The sequence below is a fragment of the Mercenaria mercenaria genome, unplaced genomic scaffold, assembly GCF_021730395.1.
Source record: "Mercenaria mercenaria strain notata unplaced genomic scaffold, MADL_Memer_1 contig_2246, whole genome shotgun sequence".
NCBI lineage: Eukaryota > Metazoa > Mollusca > Bivalvia > Venerida > Veneridae > Mercenaria > Mercenaria mercenaria.
The window spans coordinates 19,092-46,257 of NW_026460293.1; the positions used below are offsets into that span (position 1 = coordinate 19,092).

At 35.5% G+C, this 27,166-nt stretch overlaps 1 protein-coding gene across 1 annotated transcript in view; it reads right to left on the reverse strand.

Moving 5' to 3' along the window:
• Window positions 1-27,166, reverse strand: part of LOC123547557 (neuroendocrine convertase 1-like) — a gene marked incomplete at its 3' end in the record, with an annotated part of 62,696 nt that overhangs the window by 18,931 nt on the left and 16,599 nt on the right. The window contains exons 5-6 of the mRNA XM_053533326.1: window positions 26,714-26,814; window positions 23,620-23,726 (exon numbers count right to left, since the gene is read on the reverse strand). Coding sequence (XP_053389301.1) covers window positions 23,620-23,726; window positions 26,714-26,814 — 208 coding nt within the window. The remainder of the gene's footprint in view (window positions 1-23,619; window positions 23,727-26,713; window positions 26,815-27,166) is intronic.

Here is a 27,166-nt window from a genome sequence, read left to right on the forward strand (position 1 = left end):
ATATGAAAGGTATACACACAATTATAAAATACATATCTAACTAGACTCTCGTGGAAAACTGTATGCATGTTGTAAGAGAGGGTGGTTTCCAGGTGAAAACCTGGTTTCTGCAAATAAATTTATTTAAGAACAAGGTAAAATTACCTAACTTGGCCTTTAGATAGATGGTAAGGAGACAAAGTTCGGATCTGCATTTGGGGTTATTTCGGTCAAAGTAAGGTGGCTGTTCCTAAAATAAGAAGAACAATGGTTAAATAACTTTAGTTTACATTGATGTATTGAAATTAAACTTGGCCTATAAGTAGCTGAAAACCAAGGTTGAGATTGTAAATGGGGTCATTGAGGTCACGTTCAAGGCCATGATAACTTATTTAATCTTCATATCTAGAAAACCCCATGGCAGCGCAGTTGTCATGAGCGTAGGGTCACAAGCTAGATCCATTTGTTTTCTTTATGTTTCTTTTTTTATTTTTGTTTTTGATAATAAAGGTCATTTTAATCTCACTTTTTCAAGATCAAGGTCACAATTACTGAAAATGAATTATTTCTCAATGTATTTGGACTTATTTACTGCTACCAAAATTTGTTTACATCAAGCTTATCTGAAAAATTAGCTTTGAATGATATTTGGGGTCACTGCTACTAAAATTAGAAAGATGGCTTCCACTCAATATCTTTAGTTTGGGTACACATTTATTGTAAGTATATCTGGTGTGTGGATATCACTTATCAAAAGTGATTATCAAAAGACTGTGCAGACATAGATTTCAATGTTCAGATCATTGTGACCTTGACAGTTGACCTATTGGTCACAAAAATAGGATTCATATACTTCATACGTCCAATCAAATGATCATGTTTCAAGGTTCAGGGTTGAGTGGATCCTAAGTTATATAGCGGAAACCGTTTTAAAAATTCAGACCAAATGACCTTGACTTTTGACCTACTGACCTCCAACAAACAATAGATAGGGATAATCTACTTTATAAACCCAATTATGCCGTCAAGTGGTTCTCAATGTACTAAGCTGAAACCGTTTTCAAGTTTTATGCCTCTGTGACCTTTGACTTTCTGGTCCAAAACTCTATAAGGTCTTAACTTTATTAAGCCAAATCACGCTATTGGCATATTAATCCCTAAAATAAAAGGGTTCATGAAGTCATAAGATAAGTAATGCTAAATCTTGTCCAGCAGTTCTCAAGTTATTGAATGGAATTTTTTCAATGTTAATGTTCCTATGAACATGAGCTTCTGAACAAAAACACTCCAATCCAATCGTGATGATTGGAAAGATGACTGAAAGATGAACCATGAGAAAGAATATTTTGAATGAATGGAATTTTCATATTCCGGTTGTTAATTGATTGTAAAACAGAAAGTCAGAAAAGTTAATGAATTTTTCTCCAATATATTTTCCTCGGCTGAAAATATTGTTGCGCTATTTTGCACACATAATTGTGATTGATGAAGGTGGCTCGCGGCAGCACAGCCAGCCTTTAAATCATCTTTCAAACTGTCGTGTAAATTGGGAAGTAATCCTTGTAAGTTGGATTTGATTTCATTGTACTTGGACTTTAATATTCCAGGGTTTGTATCGTACTTTAAAAGGCAGCTTTCAAATCAAATAGAACTATATAGAAATTAAGGGTCCGTGGTAGTGTTTCCGAAAATTAATTTTGTCTTACATCATCTAATTCAAAGTCAGTTTCCTTTATAGAAGATTGTATGCAAAATCGAAAAGTTCGTTTGCTTCAACATACAACCTTTCACAGGCGATTTTCTAAATACACCAAGAGTGATACGAAGACATTGATTATTAATGGTATCTAACATTTTTAAATACAATTTTCTTGCTGAACCATATACAACACAACCATAGTCGAGCTTGGATCTAATCAAAGCTCTATAAAGTCTTAATAAAATTTTGCGATCGGTTTTCAAATCAGTATTTGAAAACATCTTTAAAGGAATCAGGAACATCAAACATTTTGCTTCCAGGTACATCATATCCGATACAAAATATCTTTTTATCTAAGCTAACACCAAGCCATTTTGTTTCGTCAACAACGGGTAATTTTGCGCCATTTATAAAAAGCTCAGGGTCACAGTGTTGTTTTCGTAATTGAAGTAATTGAACACTGTGTTTTCTAGAAAATCTAAAACCATTTTTCATGACCCAAGTTTGAACTTTATTCCAACACTGCAACTGCACAGTTTTATCTGTAAATATGGTAGTTACATTCATCTGTCTTCTCAGGAGAAGGGATCTTAGTAATCCTTTTCTCCGTAGAAGGTTTAGGGGATATAGCAGGAGGTTTAGATGTACTTCTATCTTCCTCTTCCTTCTCCGTCTGTACTTCTATAGCTAGATGTTCAAACGGAACATTAGATCTCTTTCAAACTCCATCGGTATTCAGTTCAATTTTTTGTTGAGGTGTTTTATTCATTTTTGCTGATGATGAAGTGCTTGTTGAATTGTAAGTACGTTGTGGCTGTGGTTTGTAATTAGGGATGTTAAGTATTGAAGACAGTGCTTTGGCTTGAAGGTTTTTCTGCCCATTTGCTTGTTGTGTACTGGATGCCGAGGCTGAAGAAAGAACTTTTGGTATAGTCGGTGTATCTGTTTGAGTGAACTCATCAATGCACTGTGTTGTTTTATCAAAGGTAGATTTACAGATTAATCTTTTTACAGATTTTTTAACTATCACAAGAGCAATCTTTAAGTGCCGTGTGGCAGTTGTAAAAGTCTCCCCGTACTTGGATTCAGTGTTGTTATATTTTCTGGTCCTTTGGGATCATGAAGTCCATTCATCACATGTGTAACAAAGTTCAGCTTAAGCCGGCGCTAGGGGGCGTGAGAGGTTTTGCACATTTCAATACCTCACATGAACAGACTCAATCAAACCGAGTCTGCTATTATTCTTCTTGGTTGCGTTCTTTGCTTCCAAACGATCATGTTACAGATTTTATTCGTTATTGGTAAACAAGATGGATCGATTGTTGGAGGTGTAAATTTAGCATTGGCAATCTGTCTTACTTCTGGAAATCCAATGTCCTGTAAGAATTTGACACGAAGAACCTCCTTATCGATTTTCAATGTCTTGCAGTTACGAGACTTCGCTGAATGTGATTCGCTGCAATACACACAACGCAATGGACGGCTGCTGGCGTCATGTTTTGAGAATGAACATCTTGACCGCACTTTGGAGAAATGTAACCACCTTTGTATTTTTTCTCGTTGTGTCTGAGCAATTGCAGCATTGAAGAGGATTTGGCATATATGTTGTAACTGTAGTCATGAGATGTCAGCTTTTACAAACGGACGAGGGTAAGGTATGCAGAAACTAAGAATGATAGTTTTTGTGGTTAATTCTTTTCCTAACTGTTTAATTTTGAAGGGTTTAGCAGCAGTGGCATGTTGTTCAATACGGCCTTGCAAAATTTTCGTCTCCGATACTCTAGCAAAATTAGGAAAGCGAATACCCCCCATGAGGAATTCAGAGAACGTAGTGCAATAGACTTAATGGCCGGAGGAAGATGGATTTTGCACTGAGTAAATTGTGACCATATGCTGCTTTTCCAACTCTTTAACAAGCGGATCCCATTTTCATCAGTTGATAAATTAAAAGAAATCTTTGAAATGCATGTTGGATGTGTATGGTTCCCCGTGCCGTGACTGTTTAGCTTGTTTACTTTCATTTTGTTTCTCCATGGTAAATTACTTAGATTCGTCACTCGCAGACCCAACCCGCCGCTGAGTCCAACGAGGGAACATGTAAACATAACGGATATCCACTCATTCATGTAAGGGAAAATGTAGTTATCAGCACGGCAAGGTATTTTGCAATATTGTTTATGTACCTTCAGCTGCATTGCTGACATAAAATAAGGGGACTCAAGGAATTGCTACTTTTCCAAACCAACTGACCCTAAGCCATCGCTGCTAGGAAATAGAAATACACACGGAATAGTGTGTAACATTAATTTGCGAAACAAAAAGCCAGAAAATGGTGCAATGTAGAAATGAAAACATATATATATTCAGTTTAGTATGGATGATAAACGTGTAAACGAAATTAAACTGAGATTTTCTAGAGCTTGGCATGATTTGACGATAAATCGTATCGGGCCAATACGTCAGCCAAAAAAGTCTGCACGGAATTAGATCCAAAGATGTATATATCCCCCGAAAAGAGGATGCAAACACATAAACAAGCATGTATTACCTATCCAGGGAACTCTGGGACATCTCAACATCCAGGACCCTCCTTTCCGGCTTATGGGACAGCACCTACGGGAAACGGGCGGCTCCAAATTCGGGGAAGTCGTTCCCTTCTATATGGAGAACAGCCGGCAATTTCTATCCCTGCCGGCAAAAAAAGATTACAATTTTCTAGTCAGAACTTTCAAGTGACATATGTTACGCCAAGAAATGTGTACAATGTCTAAACATTTTACCGAATGAATGAAGCGGTGTACACGGTAAATGAACTGAGTTTATGAAACAATAATAAATATCATACTGGGAATGCCATGTTCCAAACACCGCTGCGTACCCTAAACGAAACACAAAGCACGCAGATATGCACACAACTAACACATACACACGCAACCACATGCGGACACACACACTCGCACGCACGCACGCAAATGCACGCACGCACGCATGCAAAGGAGGACAAAACAAACAAATAAAAGAAATCAGTTGGGCACCGCCTTGAAACGGTCAGTGGCAACAAAACACTACGGAGCTTAAACCGGTTAATGGTGCGCATCAACCACATTATCTTCCAAAGTCAATGGACCGTGTAAATTAAAGTAATCCGCGCCAGGTTAACCTCTCAACACGCGCAGTGAAACAGACGGCATGGTATGACATGCTCCTATATTATTATACAGAAAGCAGATCTTAACCAAAAGCTCTTGCACTCAGTGCCTATGAAGGAAACAGAGCATCAAGAGAAACCTTTAAGGGCCCGGTGAAACAAGCCAGAAGACAGAAATCAAAACGGTTCAGTCCTGGTGGAATTTAAAAGCTACAGGGTAAGATAGTTATTTAATTATGTTCTTAAATCTATACTGAAAAGAAATTGACTGAATATGTGTATAGATGATGTTGTGAGAGAACGTTAATTTAGGAGGGTCTAAATTGTCTACTTGCCATCGTTAAGCTATATTATTTAAGTATTATAAAAATGATTTTCTAGACAATCGTGTAGAAAGGACAGATACTGCCATTGGTTGTGTTGGGTATTTTAATTTCTTAGCAACTTATAGAATGTTAAGATACTTGTTTTAAAAATGTAGGGCCTTTTGGCTCTGCATGGGTCTTCGGTCATGGTATTATAAACGCTATTAACATTGACGGAAATATCTTTTGAAAATTGGAACCGGCTTATAGCTAACATATGTTGATTGTGAGGAAAATACTCCTAGAAGTACGGAGAGAAAATTTTGAGTATAAGACGCTTCCGAAGAAACTATTAAGATGTACAAGATCGATTCTTTTCATGGAGTTCTAAGGGATTGAAAATTTCAACAATACAGGTTTTATAACAGAGATTCAAGCGTAACCATGCTCATATAAACTTGTGTTATTGTATCGGAAGCATCAAAGGAAATCAGGTCCGTCCTACGTAAAGACGTATTGTTCTTTGAATATACCAACCAAGCTATTACGATTGTTTTTTATGATTATTCCGCATCAAAAGACAATGTTTATTGGTGGGTAACTGTATTAAATACAAGTGAGAGAGAACCTAGAGTTCAAGCTTTACCTCGGTAAGGGTCATAAAACGTCAGCAAACGTCATAAGATTGTAGCAGAGGACTCACACACACTAGAGGAGATATATTCTTATTCCGGCAGCCCGTCCATCAGTCTTCATTTCTCGTGCGCACGACATCTTATCTCGATCGCTCAGCGCACGGCATCTTATCTCGATCGCTCGACATTTGTTTCTAGTGCACGACATTTTCTTTCGAGCCTTTGGCATCTTATCTGTATATATATATATATTAGGGCCTTTTGTGTGAATTTAGGTCATTAGAAAAAAAAAACATACGGAAAGTAGATAATTAGGGTCCCGTCCATTTAAATGTTATTTAAACTTATGTATCACATCATTTAGGAGAGGAGTAGTATGCCTCGAATTTTCATAATTTTGACTTGCCTAGGCATTCTCAGAAGATGGACGACTACCATATTAAACGTTATCTACCAGGTGTCACAAGAAAGACTTGCCCGGTAGTCGCCCTTGGGAGGCCCTGTATAATGAAATAAACGAGTTCAAAGGCCATTCGGTACAAATTTTTATGTGTGTCTTACAAAACACCTTGTATTTTGGTCGTTTATCGGTGTATAATAACAACAGTGGTATCAAAATGAAGTCAGGACTATGTACATTTATTTACAAGCACGTTCTCAATTATGTACTTAAACTTAAAACAATGGGCAGTTAATTCGTTAAAAATTACAATTTAAAATGACACAAAGATCTAATTTTCATGATTTTTTTTTTTAAATGGACAAAAAAAGCAGAATTACATTTCAAACATTACTTTATCCAATATATATATAGTTCGTATAAATTCTCTCTACTATATAATTCATTATGCGAACTTGTATCCTAGCGGATCTCACGTATAGTAAAGTCAACAGTTCTAAATATATTTATATAGCTTATTGCAAACTATCTCTATATATTCAATGTATCGTCGAGATCCAGTCAATTTTCAGAAACAGAAAGTATAGCTGCTCTGGTCCCAATCAGTTAAAAAGACTAAAATGTCCCTACTGATTTGTGAGACATGAAAACAGAGATTTGAGTATATATATGCAAATGTTGAACCAGTACGAATGTGTAGTACAATTCGGGCTCGTATATAAAGCAATATCAAAACTAATCTCATTGGGTTAGTGGACGGCACACAGCCTCAGAGCCACGCATTATCAAAGTATGTGACAGGATGGACGTACCGGGGACAATAACTATCAGAACAAATCAACACCCTTTACAATATTTACAAAATTAATATATTTACACAAAATAATTATTTACAATAAATAAATGATAAGTGAGAAAAAAATCGTATTATAAGAAAGAAAGGAAAGAATCTGAGCTCAGTATCTCTTTTTAACAAATATAAAGTTCTAGCACTGACAGTGCCGTAACACAGATGTCTCCGTTAACTTTGAATTTTAAGTAGCACAAAAATACAACATATCTTCAAGTAAAGTCCCTCTAAACCGTGAAAACGTTGACTCCGGTTTGGCTACCTATGACGGTAGGTGATTGCATCCCTGAGCTGACTTCAGTGGATCACAGAAATCATCGTCCTTGCGCTGTACGGCACAGCCATGGGACGAAAGCTCTGCTTTGGGAAAATCACATCTAGGCGAGTGAAGACAAATGAACTGCGGGTATTGTACCTCCGGGTCGTGACATCATCACCAGGTGAAAGTCGTCTGATGGAAGAAGCTAAAATATATAACATATGGTAAGCACCATAGCAAAAGAAATAAATAAGGGCAAAAAACTGCTCCTTGGGTACACCATACCTCCGTAGGCTCCCATAAATAACACGTGCTACTTATACAATACATGAGTGCTGCCAAGGTCATACGTCACGTGATTAAAATACAAGACTTATTACTTCCATTATTTCTAAAATTAATTACTTAAAAGTCTAAAATTAAAGTATGGAAAAGATATAAAAAGTTTATGATGAAAAATTATAGATAAGGAAAGGATAAACTGTAGCTATTATTTACGACTTCAAATTAACACAACACAATGCAAAGTAAAAGTTATACAATAGCTAGTATGAAGATAATACCAATTTCAATTCAACAGAACGGACACTGTTTAGATGTACTATAGACTGGAACACAATAATTTCAAATTACAATAATATATTACATACATGGTACTAGACTTTCCACATAGATTTAACATTACAATGCAACGCAGTATTGGCGTTCCATAATTAACAACGAAATGTTTAATATATTTTTATGTCAAAGGGTACTTTACAATTATCATGTTACACAATTTTCAGTACAAATCTTACAGCTTATATAAATGAAACATTTTAGATTCCTCTTTCGAAATAATTTACAAAAGTCTGAAAAAATTAATAAATTAGCCGGATATACCGAAACCAGCCAATATCACATGCCGAAAAATAAATGTTGCAAAATTCTGTAGAATGAACAAACATTTACTAAATAAAAATCGTAATTCAAAAATTATACAAAAATATAACAAATAAACTCCTTACCTCGATCGAGCATAAATTTCTACAAAGAAAAATCAATTCGTCTAATGTCGAAAATGGTGTGCTCTGTGCATATCTAGTCCAATCTATTTGTAGGGTAATGTCCCGCCAAATACTAAATTTCATGGGACACACGGCTTATGCATTTACTCTGACTATTTGCATTTCCACGGGAATCACGATATAGCCGGGAACTCTGACCACTTTGGCGCGGACTGAAATTGTCAATTTAAGACCCGTTATAGTGGTTTTCGGGATGAAAACATAAATTACTGAAGTTTATAAAATACCAACTTTCTTATTACTGAATCGAATTTAATAAGATTTACATGGAAATTTAAGTTTTGAAGTACAGAATAAACATGAGAAGTATTTTATGCGAAAAATCTGACATTTGCCTCAATAACTCAAAAAATTACTAAAACATGATGCAATACCTGCATTTTCACTACAGATATATTGAGGCCCGTATGTCAGTTTGTGACAAAGTAGGCCCACAACGAAAAGAAGCTGTAATGGAAAAATATTACAGACGGGTTGCTTCAAATATCTAACAAGTACATATTATTTTGTGTGAAATATAGATAGAGGGGGAGGAAGTGGTAAAATGGTGGGATGGGAGGGGGTAGAATTTGAAAAGGAAAGAAGAAAAAGGTAGAAAATACAAAAGGAATGCTACGTTCCTTAATAACAGTCAAACTACATCGTTAAGCTCAGACACTCGCATACCACAATCAAACACACACCCGTACACAACTAAATAACATAGAAAACAGTAGGGCACCGTCTTAGACTCACAATCACACAAACGCACCCATATAGGCAGGACAAAAAACAATTGTGTACCTCCTTAGGATTCCGTCAGCCTAAATAAAGGGGAGCCATGAAAACTAACTCAAAGTAAAGTGGGGGATGCACAAATAAGCGCAAATGCCAGGAGAAAGGAGCGGGCAAAAGGGGGAGTAAGGAGGAGAAAAAACGCATACAACATACAAGAAAAGATACGCAACAGACAATGCAAGACAGACAGAAAAACCCTGATACCAAAAATGTCTGGATCTATACCTAAGGTACCCTTAGTTACCTCTTTGTATGCTACGGACACTGATAGTGTATCTGTATGTATAGCTAACCTGAACTGTATGTATATCCATGATACCCAGAGTGACATGTATACCTTGGATACATTGGCAGCCTTTCTGTATACCAAGGATATCCGTATTGGCATACATATATTATAGCCCTGATAGCCTGTATGTATACAATTAATACCACGAGAGGCCTGTTTGTACACCAAGGATGCCCATAGTTTTCCGTATATATATATATATATATATATATATATATATATATATATATATATATATATATATATATATATCCAGGATGACGTGTTCCCAGAGTGGTTTTTATGTATAGCAAGTTTACAAATAGCGGTACCAAGGATCCAGTATTGGCCTGTATTTATAGCCAAGACGACCAGACAGTATACTAAGGATATCCAAATAGACCTGCCTCTATACCTAGGGTACACCGTGGCACGTATTTATACCAAGGATATTCATAGTGGTTACATTAGTAAACGGTCAGGATGGCCTATTTGTATACTCAGGATACTCAATGAGACCCACCTAGGATGCACTTAGGTGACCTGTCTTTATACCAAGCATACAAAACGCATATACTGGCCTAGTGTATAGCAACGATGGTCTGTCTGTATACCAAGGGTTTTAACCCAAAAAGAATTATATGTAAACCAGGGATATCCATAATGGCAAATATATATGGCCAACCTTAAACGTTTGTATATCCAGGCTACACAGAGACTGACCTGGCTCTATACCTTGGATACACTTTTATTAGGTAACCTTTTTCTGTATACCAGTGCCATCCAAAGTGACCTTAATAATTTATAGCAATGATGGCATGTACCCATATACCCATATACCCAGAATGGTGTGCATGTAAATCAAAGATACCCTTAGTAACCTATGTATACACCTGTATAGCCAGGATGGCATGCCTGTATACCCAGAATATCCAGAGTGTTTAGGAAACTCGGTTAGCCCTTCTGTATGTCCAGAATACCCAGAATTGCCTGTCTGTATATTCAGTATACCAATATTTGTCATGTATACATGGGAAGCCAATTTGACTTGTCTGTATGCACATTATACACAGATAGGCCTTTCTGTATACCCTTGACACCCATAGTGACCTGCATGTATAGCCAGGGTACCTATAGTGGACTGTCTGTATAGCCAGGATGGCCTTTCTGTATGCACAAAACACGAAGTGTGAATGATTGTAAAACTAAGATACCCATAGTGGAATGTACATGTATGTATACCCAGGATAATTTTTCCTGAATAACTAGGATACCCATGTTATCTGTTTCTATATCCAGGCTACCTGTTGTTGCCCGTATTTTAATACAGGTGTTCCCTAGATGTCTGTTTCTATAGCAAGGCAAGAAGGGCCAGTCTGTATACACAGGATACCCAGAGTGGAGTGGCTGTATACCTTTGATACCGATAGTGTCAACATGGTTTAAAATAGTAATATTAACAATACATTACTAAACTACATAAAACAACTATGTAAACTCTATAATGCTATAATGTAGAAAGAAATCTTAACATATTCACTTTTGGCAGCCATTTGGAAAAATGAGAGCCATTTTGGTTATCTGTGGTTGCCTACATAGCTAATGGTCTTATTATCAATGGTATTAATCAATCTTAAAACTGCAATAAATTACATTAAAACCTATGTAAACGCTTATATGTGCATACTTTTGAACATACTTACCTTTGAAGGTCATCTTGTCGCCATTTATAAAAACAATGGCAGCTATATTGGCTGTATGATATAGGTTTACATCTTGAAATAGCCGGCATATATGTACCTAATTCAAAACAAAATGCCTTGCTTTTGTGAGAAAAAAAAGTACACAATTGTGCTAAAGATCACTGTTGGTCAGAAGTCAACTCACCAGCTTCAAGCAGTATCAACACTTTAAACACATATGATAGCGATATAAACAGTTGCGTTTATCAATAGATAAGTATCCCACATATCATGTGATACCTTTCTGTTTTTCAGATCATAAAATGTATATAATAATTATTCTACAGCTGTAAATACATGCCAATTTTTATCGTAATTTTGTACGATTATACCGATTTCATTAATATTATTTAATATGTTAATAAGCTAATTTGCATAATAGTGATTTTTTTTATAGTTAATTACGTTAGTTTTTACTCAATATAATTTTTGCTCACTTATTTCATCAAATGGCGAAGATATGAGGCAATATAAGTGAAATTTGTAAAAACTGCACTTAATAGCCTTTGATCTAATTTCTTGACCTTAATATTGCGACTACCGACATCAATGAACTACTTATTTTAAATACTTTACATATAACACATAAAAATTGCAGCTTCACGAAATTCCTACGTAGGTGTTATCCAGCCACATATATGAAAATAATGGGTTAACTAGGGTGCACATCATTGGTCACACTACCTTCAAAATTAAAAGAACATAAAATTATGATGCTTTCTGTATGTAAGAGTAGCTACTAATCGCAGTTTGACTGATAGCACCAAATCGCATATTGTCAGAAAGTTATAGAATTACATGCATGATTTAAGGGGACTCAGGGAAATTCTTTGATATGGACGAAGCTTACATAATAAATAATAATAAAATGTCGAAAGCTCGATATAAGATATCTTTCGATCGAGATAAGATGTCGAGCGCTCGGGATAAGCTGTCGAACACACGAGATCAGATGAATTGCACTCGAGATAAGATGTCGAACGCTCTAGGTAAGATGTCATGCGCTCGATATAAGATATCGTGCGCTCGAGAAAGGATATCGTGTGCACAGGTGTCGAGCGCTTGAGATGAGATGTCGTGTGCTCGAGATAAGACGACGTAATTTATTAAAAATGTATTTGCATGTCCTTAACATAACACCGTTAAGTTTTAGACATATGCACAATGTATGTTTACTGTAAAAATCTGATCTTGAGCAGTTGAATTTTCCTGTATATGACAGTAATGATTTGACGTGAGTAAATCTTAGTTATTCTTAAACGAAGGAAACTTTTTGGAGTTACAGATTCCACTATATTATATAGTAGAGAGAATTGGTCTGGTAAATAGTGGTTGTGATTTAGTTCGTATAAATTCTCTCTACTATATAATAATTTGTAATGCGAACTTGTATCCTAGCGGATCTCACGTATGGGAAAGTCAACTGCTCTGAATATAATTATATCCCTTAATGCAAATTATCTAGATCCAGTTAACTTTCAGAGAGAGAAAATATAGCTTCTCTGGTCCCAATCTGTTAAAAAGACTAAAATGTCACTGCTGATTTGTGAGACATGAAAACAGAGATTTGAGTGTATATATGCAAATGTTGAACCAGTACGAATGTGTAGTACAATTCGGGCTCGTATATAAAGCAGCACCGAAACTAATCTTATTGGGTTAGTGTACTTGCTGTGGCATGTGCGTATTCGTTTGTATTGCTAGGCGCTCTGCCGTAATTGGTCTGGTAAATAGTGGTTGTGATTTAGTTCGTATAAACTCTCTCTACTACATATATATAAACACGTACTAATAAACTTTGATAATGTGGCAGTTGACGTGAATCCAAACGGAACTGTTTATTTTCCAATACAGATAAATTCCATATTTGCTTTACAATAGATCTATGATGGATTATCTTTGAACATTCCTGGACTTACTGAACATTCCTGGACTTACTGGACTCAACAGCCACATTATCAAAGTTTATTAATACCGGCTGGGAATATCTCCGTTTACCTGTTTCGAATCACATGATAAATTTTGTCGATATGGAGTATATGACGTATTATATATCATTAAATTTCGTCTTTTTTTTACCTTATTGCAAATTCAGTTCTCCGGCGATTTCATGCTCTGCATCAAAAGTTTACTTATTTAAACTTGTTACAGCAGAAACGATATGAATATCTTCAAAATTTCTTCGATTATAACGTAAACAACCTGGTCTGATAAGAGACGGAAGGTAGGCAAGTGTAAGATTAGAACGTAATGAGTCTGTATCGTCTGTGTGAGACTGTTTCCCAACTTACTTCTCGATACAGATTTCCAAAAAGACAAATCTGCTAGCACCATAGGCGATGCTTACATTTTCATTTTGTATTTTTTGCCGTTGATCAAATTCATATTTTTGCAGTTACTCCATTCCCCGTCAGCGTATTCGATACTAGGTTTTATGATGGAAGTATTTATTGTTTAAAGAGATCGACGGTCAAATTAGAATTTTAGTTTGCGCATAATGTTAACCCTCTGCGATGCATATTCTACAACGAAGCTATTATGAAAGTTCCAAAAGCCGTCATTTAACTGGAATACACAGAAATGTTTATATTGTTAAAGTTCCCCGTAAAATACTAAAATCGGTTTAAACAAGGAAGAATCGACAAAACAATATTCTTGCACATGTGCTATGCAGTCGTTAGTAAGAATTATTAATTCTACAGCCTTAGCTATCATACATGTGGTCGAACTTGTACTTTTTTTTACAAATATCGTATGGACTTGAGCACTACTTGAACTAGTTATACGAGGAATCTTTCAAAATATGTGCCATACTTAATTTACCCATCATACAAAACTTTTATACTATGTATATTCATTCAAAGATCTTCCATAAGGAAGTAGATATAATAATTCATTAAAATCACTCATTATTGAATTTTCGGCCACCTGGCCACCTGGCCTTTATCAAAATATGGCAAAACTAACAGAGCTTTTAGATCTTCTCCTGATATATGTTCCTGCCACATTTGCCTACTGATATTTAAAGGGGAGGTAGCTGACACCACAAAGAGACACACATACCAGACAGTAACATATACCAGTTGTAGTGATACAAATCTAGTGTGCAATAAAACAGTATATGTTAGGGAAACTGAGAGGAGTCTGAAAGAAAGAATAAGTGAACATTTGCGTGATATCAGACAGCAGGTTGACAAGCCTATTAATCGTCATTTTATAGGTCATACTGAAAGGGACTTGCAGGTGGTAGTACTGCAAAAGTTATACCATGAAGACCGCCATTACAGACAGATAATAGAGGAGAAATGGATGAAGAAGCTTGCAACGAAATTTCCACATGGTTGCAATGTTAAATATAACACATAAATTGAGTGACAGACACATGTGAAATAATACGGAAAGTGACGTTACGTCGTTTGTCGTCGTGTTTACAGGAAATGACGTCACGTCATTGAGACAAAACAAGTATTATAAAATGGATGTTACATAGCTGTATCAATGACTTTTCATGTTTTGATAAAGGCCAGGTGGCCGAAAATTCAATAAAAGAGTGATTTTTAATGAATTATTTTATACTATGATAAAACAATTAAGTCAAGTATGAACTGACTTTTAAGATCGGTCGTAGAATTCTAGCGGTGTGCCGTAACCATGGAAACGGCTACAGAAGCTGGTCATCGCGTACACTCAAAAAACTTTCTTGTGTTATATTTCAAAAGGTAGTAGTATTTGAAACTTGACTTTTTCAAATATTCATTAAGTTATGAATACCTATTGATTGCAGTGATTATATTCTGAATATCTTAATAGATTTCTTAATTGTCATCAGCACGTGCAATTTTAGTAATAAGCATGTGCATTCAGTTGTGAACCATCAAGGTGCCATTTTTGAATCAGAAAATGTTTTCTGCACTTAATTACAACTATGGCTGGTTTTTGGCTTGAAAATGTTGTATAATACGCATGCAATTAAAATTCTAAAAATTTTGATACGTCAGTTTAACATCATTTTATATATTAATGCAGCGGATTGCATGCCATATAGGCTATTAATTCGCTTCCTTTTTTAATACATATGGAGAATGAAGTTAATTAATAATGCGTTAAATATCGGCTTGGAATATTTAATAGATATTATATGAAAAACAAAAAAGTTTATTTAATTGATTGTTGGAAAACGTGTGGATAAATTGTTTTTTGTGACATTGCCTTTTGTTAGCTGTCAGTATTGTATAGATACGCTTAACATATTATAATGCAAGCATAAAATTGTTCCCCTGTTCGTTGACATTTTTACTATTACTGTTACGAAATCAAGTATTTTAGATTTGAAACTTCTATTTCTATAATAATTAATCATATTACCGGAATATTCTCCATAATTCAGCGGAACCGTTATGGGAGTAAACTAGGCCTAGAGTAACAGCTTCTAGTGCGTGTAGAGCGGTTCTACCAAAGTGATGCTAAGGTACATGTAGAAAGAATGTACGATGAAATTTGCGAAATAATAATAATGTTTTGCATATTTCTTATTTTTGGGGTAGGTCACTTATTGTTACTCTGTTGAAATCTCGTATTATGCAATACACTTTCCGGAGATATCCTCACCATCGGTATTTTATCAAGTACTGTATATTGTGTATATAGACCGGAAAAATAAAAGGAAAATACAATATTTTTGAAGGAGTATGTCTGTATTTCTTTCATGCACATTTGTAGTAGCAATATACATCATCTGCATGCGGTTAGGACGAAAATATACATATGTTAAAGTGACAGTTTGCAAAAGGATGGTCAGTAAATGTTATCTTTATACATTTTCATTCCGGCTCCGTTGCTTCAATTAGTCGCATATTCCTAGTTATTTTATATATAAAAACACTTTACAGTTTATTGACAAATTGAAAAACAAAATGAAATCTAAATGATCGTTTTACTATGATGACTAACATTCTAAACATTGAAAAACATACATATACCATAAACAGAACGTAAGTGTAGGACTATGTGTCAGGACGAATTTCAAGTGTTAATGAATAACTGTGGATGGCCAAACCCCGGATCCCCCCACTCCACGCACTACCACTTACTCGAATTGAGCAACTTGAATAAATTCTAGACGTCTCAGTGCTGGGATTTATTCTTTATTGCAATTTTGTACGACTTTTCCGGTACTTATCAATATGCACACTATATTAGAATCAATTTGCTTTGAGTGCGAATACCGAAATGGTACAAGGTTACATTCTTCATTTGTTTCATATAAACATTTAAATCTTGATACCTCATTTTCAGTGCTTTACAGCATTTCAATAATATAAAAACACATATATAGCCATTAAATATAATATGTCTTCTCACCAAAAATGAAAATATATATATTGAGATGTTGGGTTACATATATCAAAGAAACATTGTCTGAAAAACATCACCATCTGAAAATACTCCCATGAAATTTGTCATTTAGCGATAACCCGTATACATGTAGACATGGAAAGTCACAGTGAACGTGATCTAGATTTTTTCTCAATACAGCAAAGCCAAAGCTATAACTGTCACATCCTTATCTGACTCAAGATCTCATCAACAACATAGAACTACATTTTGAATTGCAGAAACAGGTCATCGAACAACATCTTACATGCTTGGTGAACTTCTGGGGCTCATTGTCCCTGCGCAGTTAGTGGGGACCGATGGCTATGCTAACTATCAAATGCTAAATAAGAAGTTGTTAATGCTAAATGTCAATAGCTTAATGTAAATGTCACATACAATATACTATATGCCGTATACAAAATGCTAAATGTCATAAAAACTCTACATACAGCCACAGGAAAACATTGCAGCAATTACAAGGCAGAGACTGAAACACACATGAAGGCCGTCTCAATGGTTGAAGACTCGGCAGAAGAAAGCTCCACAGTGGTCTTTCTCACATATGCACTATCTGTTATGGAAGTTCTGATCAACATTAAAGCTCCGCACTAGCCGGGAGAATGCAGAGCCTGAGTATAACCTGCAAAGTAGCACTTCAGTGGATTAAATCCATTGTGGACTTGCAGGCAATGAAGAGGCAGACAAACTAGCTAAGCTAGAAGCTCAGTCAGAACAACAAACAAAACCTATGAGTTACAAGAAGAAAGTCACCAACATCAAGGCACTAAGAGACCAAGGATAGAGAAAGATGCTTTTCATCTCCTTGAACAAATGATGTTGGTCAGGCTTCGCTCGGGGCACAACAAGCTCAGTGCTCACATGTACAAGAAATACAGACTGGAGCCATCGCCAACTTGTTCATGTGGTGAGGAGGATCAGACTGCGGAGCATATACTTCGGAGATGTAAAAAGGCATGACCATGAGGGAGCTGCGACTTGGCCGATAAATACCTCAATGCACAAGAAACTGCATGGAGGCATTGAGGATCTGCGGCAAACCACAAGTTTCGTCAAGGCTATTGGTCTGACAATGAAGTTGCGAACGAGAAGAAGAAGATAAAAACAAATTCTTTTTGTCAAATGATAATTGGTGATTCTAAAATTATCAATCTTTGTGATCTTTATCTCTTCAACTAATGAATGTAACTTTTACTCATTTGGGAAAAAAATAAATGTGCTGCCTGTCTAATTTAAAGCAGTAACGTTGCATATGGTACAGGGAGGGACATGGAACCGAAAAATTTTGGTGTAAAATGTTTATTATGTAATAGACTAAAATATGTAACAGAGAAAAAAGTTATGTAACGAAGGGCAATTATTGTATAACTGATATATTCAGCACTTGATTTCAATGGAAACTTAGCAATGAGCATTTTGATATTTATTGTTTTAACAAAAAAGCATTTATCATTGACAATTACTGTTCGAGAGCCAATATTTGAAGTTAAGCAGTTCGCAAATAGCATTTTTCATTTTGCATTAACATTTTTGCAGTTACCATTGCGCATTGGCCTTCCATAGGCATATCGCATTTGGTATGTTGCATTTTATATAAAGTATTTGGTATTTTGCATTAAGTGATTAGCATTTAGCATTAAGTATTTGGTGTTTAGCATTAAGTTATTGACATTTTGCATTAAATAATTGTAATTTAACATTTGACTATATTCATGGCGCATCGGCTTTCCATACATATCAAATGCCATATGCCATATCCTTTGTGCTAAATGACTATAATTATTGCCAAATGATAAACACTACTCGTCAAATGCTTTAACTTTGTGAGTTAATAATCTGTATCCTTTACATTAATGACTGTTACTTTTAATCACGTGAAAAACATATGAAGTTCTATCAGCCTGATTTGAAGCAATAACATGTTCTGAGGGTTATGAGATGACATGATCGAAACTGTTAAGAAATATTTTTAATAGAGACAAAGTTATGTTACAAATGACTATTTACAGGATGCATTTATACACTGATATATTCAGCTCTTTATCTGAATAAGTACTTAGCAATACGCATTTGGCATTTATTGTTTCGTATTTGCAATTAACAATTATCATTTATTGTTTGACAATTACAAATGTACCATTTCACAGGCAATATTTGACATTAAGCATATAGCAAATAGCATTTAGCAATAACTGTTTGTCATTTAGCATTTGGCAATTAGCATGGCACACCGGCTTTCCATAGCCTTCCATAGTACTTAATAAATGTCATTTCGTTTTCAAAACATTTTGCATAAGGTGTTTGGCATTTAGCATTGTTATCTGATATTTAGCAATTGACAAATAACATGGCGCACCAGGTTTCAATATAAAGATGTACATTATCATCACTTTGGTAGAACCGTCCTACACACACTGGAAGTCTTTACTCTAGGCCTAGTTTACTCACATTATTGTACCGCTAAGTTATGGAGAGAAGTTCGGTAATATGATTAATTATTAAAGTGATAGAAGTATGAAATCTAAAATACTTGAATTCGTTACAGTAAAAGTAAAATTATCAACGAAAATTAGAACAATTTTATGCATGCATTATATGTTAAGCGTATCTATACAATACTGACAGGTAACAATGTCACAAAAAATATTCACATGTTTTCCAACAATTAATTTGATAATCATTTTTCTTTCATATTATATATATTAAAAATTCCAAGCCGTGATTCAACGAGTTATTCCCTAACTTCATTGTCCATGTGTATTGAAAAAGGAAGCGAATAAATAACGTATATGGCATGGCATCCGCTGAATTGATATATGAAATGATGTTAAACTGACGTATAAGTTTTTTTAGAATTTTAATTAAATGCGTATTATACATCATTTTCAAGCAAAAAAACAGCCATAGTTGTAATTAAGTCCAGAAAATATTTTCTGATTAAAAGAGGCACTTTGTTGATATACAACTAAATGCACGTGCTGATAACTAAAATTGCACGAACTGACGACAATTAAGAAATTTAATAAGATATTTAGAATATAATCAATGCAAACAATAGGTATTCATAACTTAATAACAATATGAAAAAATTCAAGTTTCTAATACCATTAATTTTTGAAATATGACAAAAGAAAGATTTTTAGTTTCCGCGATTATCAGCTTCAGTAGCCGTTTCCATGGTTACGGCACACCGCTAAATTTCTACGACCTCATTTAAAACCTCTATTTGTTGCCTGTATTCTTACATAGGTGAAAAAGTTTTGAATGTTGGGTAAATTAAAATCCTTACGGAGGGCACTAGCCTGGCTCCCTGGCTGCATGGTTATTTTTATATAAATACTGGAAACGTTTTGTAAGAAAATTTTACGCCTCTAAAATAGCACAATTTTATCTGATGGCTGAACCATACAGCCTGGTGAAAGTTGGCCAGTGTAACCCTAGATTGCCCCTGTAAACCGTTAACTACTGAGAACCCTATCAATTGTGAGGCAATTAACTATCATTAACTATCAAATGTAATGACAAGTTCTCCTTCCCAATTTGATAGGGGTCATTTGAGAAAACATCAGATGTTGTTATTTTCTAAAAGAGTATGATACTGAGCCCATTCAACAGTTTACTAGTAAATGTAAGTGTGAAATATTGTATGTGGATAATTATTTGGTAACATTTTATTATAAATTCTTAGGTTTTATTAAATGTTAAATATGAAAACTCTAACTACAGAAAGTGTTTACTGTTGTGGTAAAATTAACCCTTACATCAAAAAAGTTCAGGACTTTGTGTATTTTATGTAGAGAAATGAAAGAAAACAGAAAAGAAAGACCTTGTTTCATGGTCAGGAAAAAAACAGACTTGTACTGGTACATAATTGTGCGATTTTTGGGTTATTAATGAGCTAATGGCAATACACTGACAACATACAACAGCTAATAATAAACGACCAACACACTAGCAATAGGAGGGAATTCAGACAAACCAGTGTCAAGTCAGTGTATTTCAAGATTGATGTCAGATTTACCTGACAAAAACTGGTATCTAGTTTCTGGTATAAAACTGACAAAAACAGGGTAACAAACTGACAAATTATCTTGGTTACAACCATTGTATTGTCAGTGTATTACCCTATAACCTTTAGACTATTACCAGATTTGTTCAGTTATTGCCAGATATCTGACATCACTCTGGAAATACAATGACATTATATTGGTTTGTCGAAAATCCCTCCTATAGGCTAATGCTAGTGTATTGGTCGTTTATTATCAGCTGTTCTGTGTTGTCAGTGTCTTGCCATACTTCAGTTAAATGCCAGTTTTGCAGTCCGTCTATTGTCATATGTGTCTTAAATTGCTTTAATAAAGTGTACTGAAATTAAAAATATTTCATTCATGCATGATTTAATAGTGTTTTGCATATAGTGTGTTTTTAGTTACTTGTCAGTTTAATGCCAGATTATTGTATGCTGTTACCAGGTCTGGTACTATACTGATAATAAACTCAATACACACTGTGATAACTGGTGATAACAGAATAACAAGCTGGAAATTAGCTGGAAAAAAAACCAACTTAAAATACACTGGGAATACAATGGTAAAACACTGACAAAAAACTGGATTTACAGTGACAGTGTACACAATTTTGGTAAGGGACTGGACGTCGCTTCAGGTACATGAAGTGACTCAACAATAGTGGTACATTTTGTGCTGTCGTAATGGAAACTAGGTGTGTGTCCATAGGACACAGGTGCACCCCCCCCCCCCCACCCCCCACCCTCCTGCCACTGTAACATGGTTTTATGACTCAAGTTAAATAATTTTTAAGATGTTTGCAACACAAACTTTTAAGAACCTTATGTGTATTTTTCACTAAGTTAGCCATAACTCTGGCCTAGCTGAGTAAAATCCTATAGAGAACACTTCACAGGCTATAAAACAATCCTCTAATGTTTTATGATTCTAGGTCAAGTACATTTTAACATACATGTTTCACAAAGTTAACTTTTTTTTGAGTAAGTCTGGACAAGAAGTCTGGTCTTATGTAATGAAAAAACTTAAAAAACAAAATAAGTCAGGGGCCATAACTCCTACTCGCCTAAATGAATCCGGACGTGAAACCCCAGGTGCACAACTGCACATGCTGACCAACATTCCTGTAAACTTTGGTGACTCTAGGTCAAATGCTTTTGGAGCTACGCGCGACACAACATTAAAATGACCAATATTTTACTAAGTCAGGGGCCATGACTCCTACAAGACTGAATGAATCCGGCCGCGAAACCCCAGGTGCATAACTACACATGCTGACCAACATTTCTGTAAAGTTTTGTGAGTCTACGTCAAATACTTTTGGAGCTAGGCGCGACACAACACTAAAATGACCAATTTTTACATAGTCAGGGGCCATAACTCCTAAATGACTGAATGAATCCGGACGCGAAACCCCAGGTGCACAACTACACATGCTGACCAACATTCCTATACAATGTTGTGACTCTACGTCAAATACTTTTGGAGCTAGGCGCGACACGACATTCTCGGAAGGACGGACGTACGGACAAGAGCAAATCTATATGCCCCCCACCACTCAAAGGCGGGTGGGGGTGGGGGGGGGGGGGGGCACAAAAATCAAATGCTAATGGGGCAATTTCAAAAGTTAAGTTGCCAGTTGGTCAACAGAATAAAACATAATTTCCTTTTAAATATTCTTTTACATGCTGTTGGTTTGGTCTTATTTGTTCATATTTTAAAACTTTTAATTATAGCTTCGTCATTAAAAGTGAAGTTTAAAATTATTTAATTCTTTATCTAAAGATCATAAATCCTCTGATAAATATGTAAAAGCACATTCCTGTTGTCTGATAAGCCAATACAAGCTAAGGGCAGGCCATAAATCGGTAAATTAGGTGCGGCTCATTAAATGATGGTTAGCTCATGAAACCCTTAGGTAACACGTCACAGTAATAGCAGCTGATTGTCACTGAAAGAAATTAATGGGACTTTGTGAGACACTGGTAGCCAACTTTCACCAGTCCCTATGTTCGGAGCCAGGGGCAATAAAAAATCTCAATGTAGAAACAACGAACCTTCTGGAGTTACTTCCCTCTTAATGAAGAAAACTGATATATGTAAATAAGAACAAACATAGGGACGGGAGCCAGTCTAGGAGGGCACGTACACACGAAAGCTTCTTCAGGTATAGTTATCTCTGTATAAAGCGTTCAATAACTTTCTTACGGCGCCAGGTACAGTCTCAGGGTAAATTGTCGGGAGCTCACAGAATGCTCACAGAATGCAAGTTTCCAAAGTAAAAACCACATACTTGGTAAAGTAACCGCCCTATGGTAATAATTTGTCAACAAAATTCGTCATATTTACCCGTTAAAGACTATTTTCTCACTTAAACCACCGAAAGACATCATTTACGTCCTATCCCTACGAGTAACAGTAGTCTTTTGTAGAACTACAGTGTAACTTGCATTAAGTGACCACGTAAAGGAATGGCAAAATATTGTCCCTTAATACAACTGGTCTCTTAGTATAATATAATTAATTATTTTGTTCTTTTGACAAAACAAAAAGGAACTGAAACACGTGGTCTCTAGCAAGTTTAACAGTAAATAACATTCGTCAGTAATATATTTCCAAGGGTAATAATCCCGCTATAATGAAGTAATCCCTCAGTAAATCTAACAAATCACGCGTTTGAGTATTAATCGCGAGCGATCGCGCGATCCAACAATATATTTTGTCTATTACGCGGTCCCTGTCAGTGACAGATAAGCGTGGTTTGTTCGGTTTTCAGAACCACTTTTGACTTTTTTAGAGAAAACATCATCTTTTTCATTGTTAAGAAATGAAGCCGTCACGCCTGTACAAATTAACATACAAATCACACCATATATATATAAGGCCGAGACTTCAAGAGGATGAATTTTCATTTTTAAATATATATTTATGCATTTATATGAATACTGAAATAAACTAAGTTTAAACTTAAACTGCTAGAGTGGAGTTTTGTCTGCTAAACGTTGACTTTATATCAAGATGGCTGATGATGCGATGTAAAGTTTCTCGATGAACTGTAAAATTATCCTTACAATATCTGAACGCCCCATTGCTCCGAAATACTATGGTTTCAACCAGATCTTCATAGTTTGAAGCCTGTACCAATAGATGTTGCACATCCCTTAGTGTTAATTTTGGACTGTAAAAAGAAAGCAAACACTTTGCGTTATTCAAGTTACATCGCGTCAAATCATTTATAAGTCACAAAAAGAACATTATGATACAGATTTCATAGTAGATCTAGTATCAGCAGAAATACCCCTAATGCTACGCCCAAGATCTGTTACAGAGACATGTAAAATGAAATACATTAAAGCACTTTTTCTGCTTAAAAAGCACAAACAAATGTTATATCATTGGTCTCGGCAACTGAACACAAGTAAGTACTACAAATTAGTAATATCCGTAAACGAAGTGAGCAATGAAAACATTTGTAACAATAAAACAAGAATTGCCCGTGCAATATCCGATTAAATCAAATGTACTAGGAACAACTGACAGCAAACGAGACTTGATTCACTAGGTTTGAGAAAACAGCAGAATAATTACGCATCAATAATTCACATCGATTGGGAGAAATGTACGAACGAAAAGGGTTGATTTAACGACCTATTACCACCAGACCAATGAAAACCATAAATATGGTTAAATACATTTAATTTACTTAGTGAAGTAGTCCTGTTATTAGAATAAGTTTATTATACTGTGGCTGACATAAAGAAGTTGAAACTTACTTTAAAAATCAGATGCAAATTACTTCAGTCTATCTTGACAAGTCAGTGGCACAATTCATCCGCTGACCAAACATTCGCATGCAATTTGATTAAATGCATTTACTTTATATAAACAGGATCAGTATTTCCCGAAGTACTGGAAGGCGGGAATATTTTTATAAGTAGCATTACACTGAGTGGCCCTGATACAAATTACAAAGAGAAAGAATGACTCGGATAATTAGGTTATTTCTTGAAGACTTCCCTTTTATTATATAATATTTAAATCTTCAAATTGATTGAAAGCTGCTTCATAAATATCCTTATCTTATCTGAAACAGATTAAATAGTAATTCATGGATAAAACAGTTGTCATTTATCTGTTGAATGGACACATGCAATCCTGGTTTGTTCACTAGTTCACCTATTCCTAAGGGCAGTACAAGAAAACGGAAGACGAGACTTAGTGTATGTTTTACAAATGAAATGATTTTTTCGGTGTTCTGGCTTTCCTAAACACAAATAATAATTAATATTGATTGTGTTTATTTTTCTTTATTTCTAAAGCATTTTACTTTTTTATAATCATGTCAAGTTTAGTTTTGCATAAAGAGTCTTTGAGCAGTTTCTGTGCGATATACAGGCTCAATAACCTCAGATTCCCTTTCTAAATTCCAGTTTGTTTAGTTCTGCCTATTGTTTTCTTGTTTAGGGCAAACCCATTGTTTTAACTTGAGACCATACGCCGTTTTTCATGGAATACACGCTAGTGTATCATACAAGGTTCCATGTTCATAGAATACATCTGCGGATGTTTCTAAATTATTTTTTGTACTTGTGGCATGTGTAAATGTTGAGTTCTGCTCAACTCGGGCAAGAGGGCGGGGACAGTAGCGTGTATTTCCACTATCGGCCATGAACCGGCTCAATCACACTGAGCCTGCAACATTTTGGTTTTTGCCCTGTTGAGCAACATGTAAGTTTTCACTTTTTCTATTCTGTGTTATCGAATTGCAAAAAAAAAAAGCAATACCTCGATCATATTTCTCAAATACCATCAACATTTAGTCACCGTCTTTTACGCCTTACTTAATCTCACGTTTTAGTATTTAACAGCATGATGTGACAATATTTTTCTTATAATGAAGGAGTTCATCTTGTATAACGAGTGTATAAAAGTTTTGATGGCCATGTCACTATTGCATTTTAAATTTTAAATAAAAAAACAATACTTTTTTAGATAAGACTGTACTATCAATATGTAATAAATGGATATCCAAAAGATTAAAATACTATCAAGAAACTTGAGCCAGTTCACTAAATTATGGAAAACATTCAACATGAGCTCTCAGATAGAATGCAGTCAGTGATCTGAGCATGGGCAGGACGCTTTTATCGGTAATGTTTAAACTGAATTTTGTTTGTTTGTTTTGGATTTAACGCCGTTTTTCAACAGTATTTCAGTCATGTAACGGCGGGCAGTTAACCTAACCAGTGTTCCTGGATTCTGTACCAATACAAACCTGTTCTCCGCAAGTAACTGCCAACTTTCCCACATGAATCAGATGTGGAGGACTAATGATTTCAGACACGATGTCGGTTATCAAATAGTCACGGTGAACATAAGCCCCGCCCGAGGATCGAACTCGCGACCCCGCGATCCGTAGACCGACGCTCTTCCCTACTGAGCTAAGCGGGCGGGCTTATTAAACTGAATCATGTATCCTATGAACTCAGGTGTATTTCATTCTGTGATCGTCAGAGGTATCTTTACAAATCCAGTAAAAACATAAACGCGGTATGCACGTAGAAATGATTATAGATTATATATGATTATGTTACAAATGCTCTTGTATATATTTTGAAGAGATACTTCCAGACTGAACATATTGATTTAAAAAGTGTGACACCTTCCAAGACACACACACAAACAGCACAGCAAACAAGCAGAAAAAGAACAACAGGCGGGTAACGTCAAGGGATACCCGTCGGCCAAAAATATGGTGGGCACGATAACTCACTCATAGTAAAAGGAGATCCAAGGAAGTGATGTGGATGGTGTTTTGGGGAAAGAAACGCCAACAAGAAACAAGACAACATACACCACACAGAATATTGTTGACAATTAGGGGCACCGCCTTGAAACGGTCATGAACCTTTATAAAGGAAACTTGTATTGACTGCCATTTGCTTTGGCAGACAAAGACAAATGTGCATCAGTAAAACCTACATTCTGCTACTGTGTTGATTGGTTGCGTGGTGTGCTTTCAAAGGATCGTCTTATAAATTTAACCTCCTTAGTTTTAAAAAGCATATCGATGAAAGATAGTTAGCTTAACATATGTTGCCATGTAGGTTAATGACTAAAATCAAAATACTGGGATGTTGTGTAAGTTGTGAAACACGATCTTACTTTGCCTGTAACCCCAAAGCTATTATTGCAGAAACTTGAGATACAGCAACAGATGCACCTCTGAAATTTGCTACACATTTGTTCCCGTGGGATGCTGTTACCTGGAAAATAACATAGGAAACGCATTTTTAAACTAGATTTCAGGACCTGCATATCATTTAAATACCGCACACATAAACCAGGTTTCAAAAACCATCTGCTACTTTGAACATTTTCGCACTTATTTGTGAAAAGGCAGTCGTATTAGCATAAATACAGACGGAAAAAATAACAAGTGGCACGAATTATCCGTATGGCTCATTACATAATGCACTAGTTTTCATTAAGAAAATTAAGATTTTAGTTTATTACAAAAACTAGCATTTGTGGCTGATGGACCGGCAATCAGATAACGTGCAAGTTTCCGCATTGTCTTCTCTCTCGTAAAAAACAAGTTTCATGACAAAATCTCAT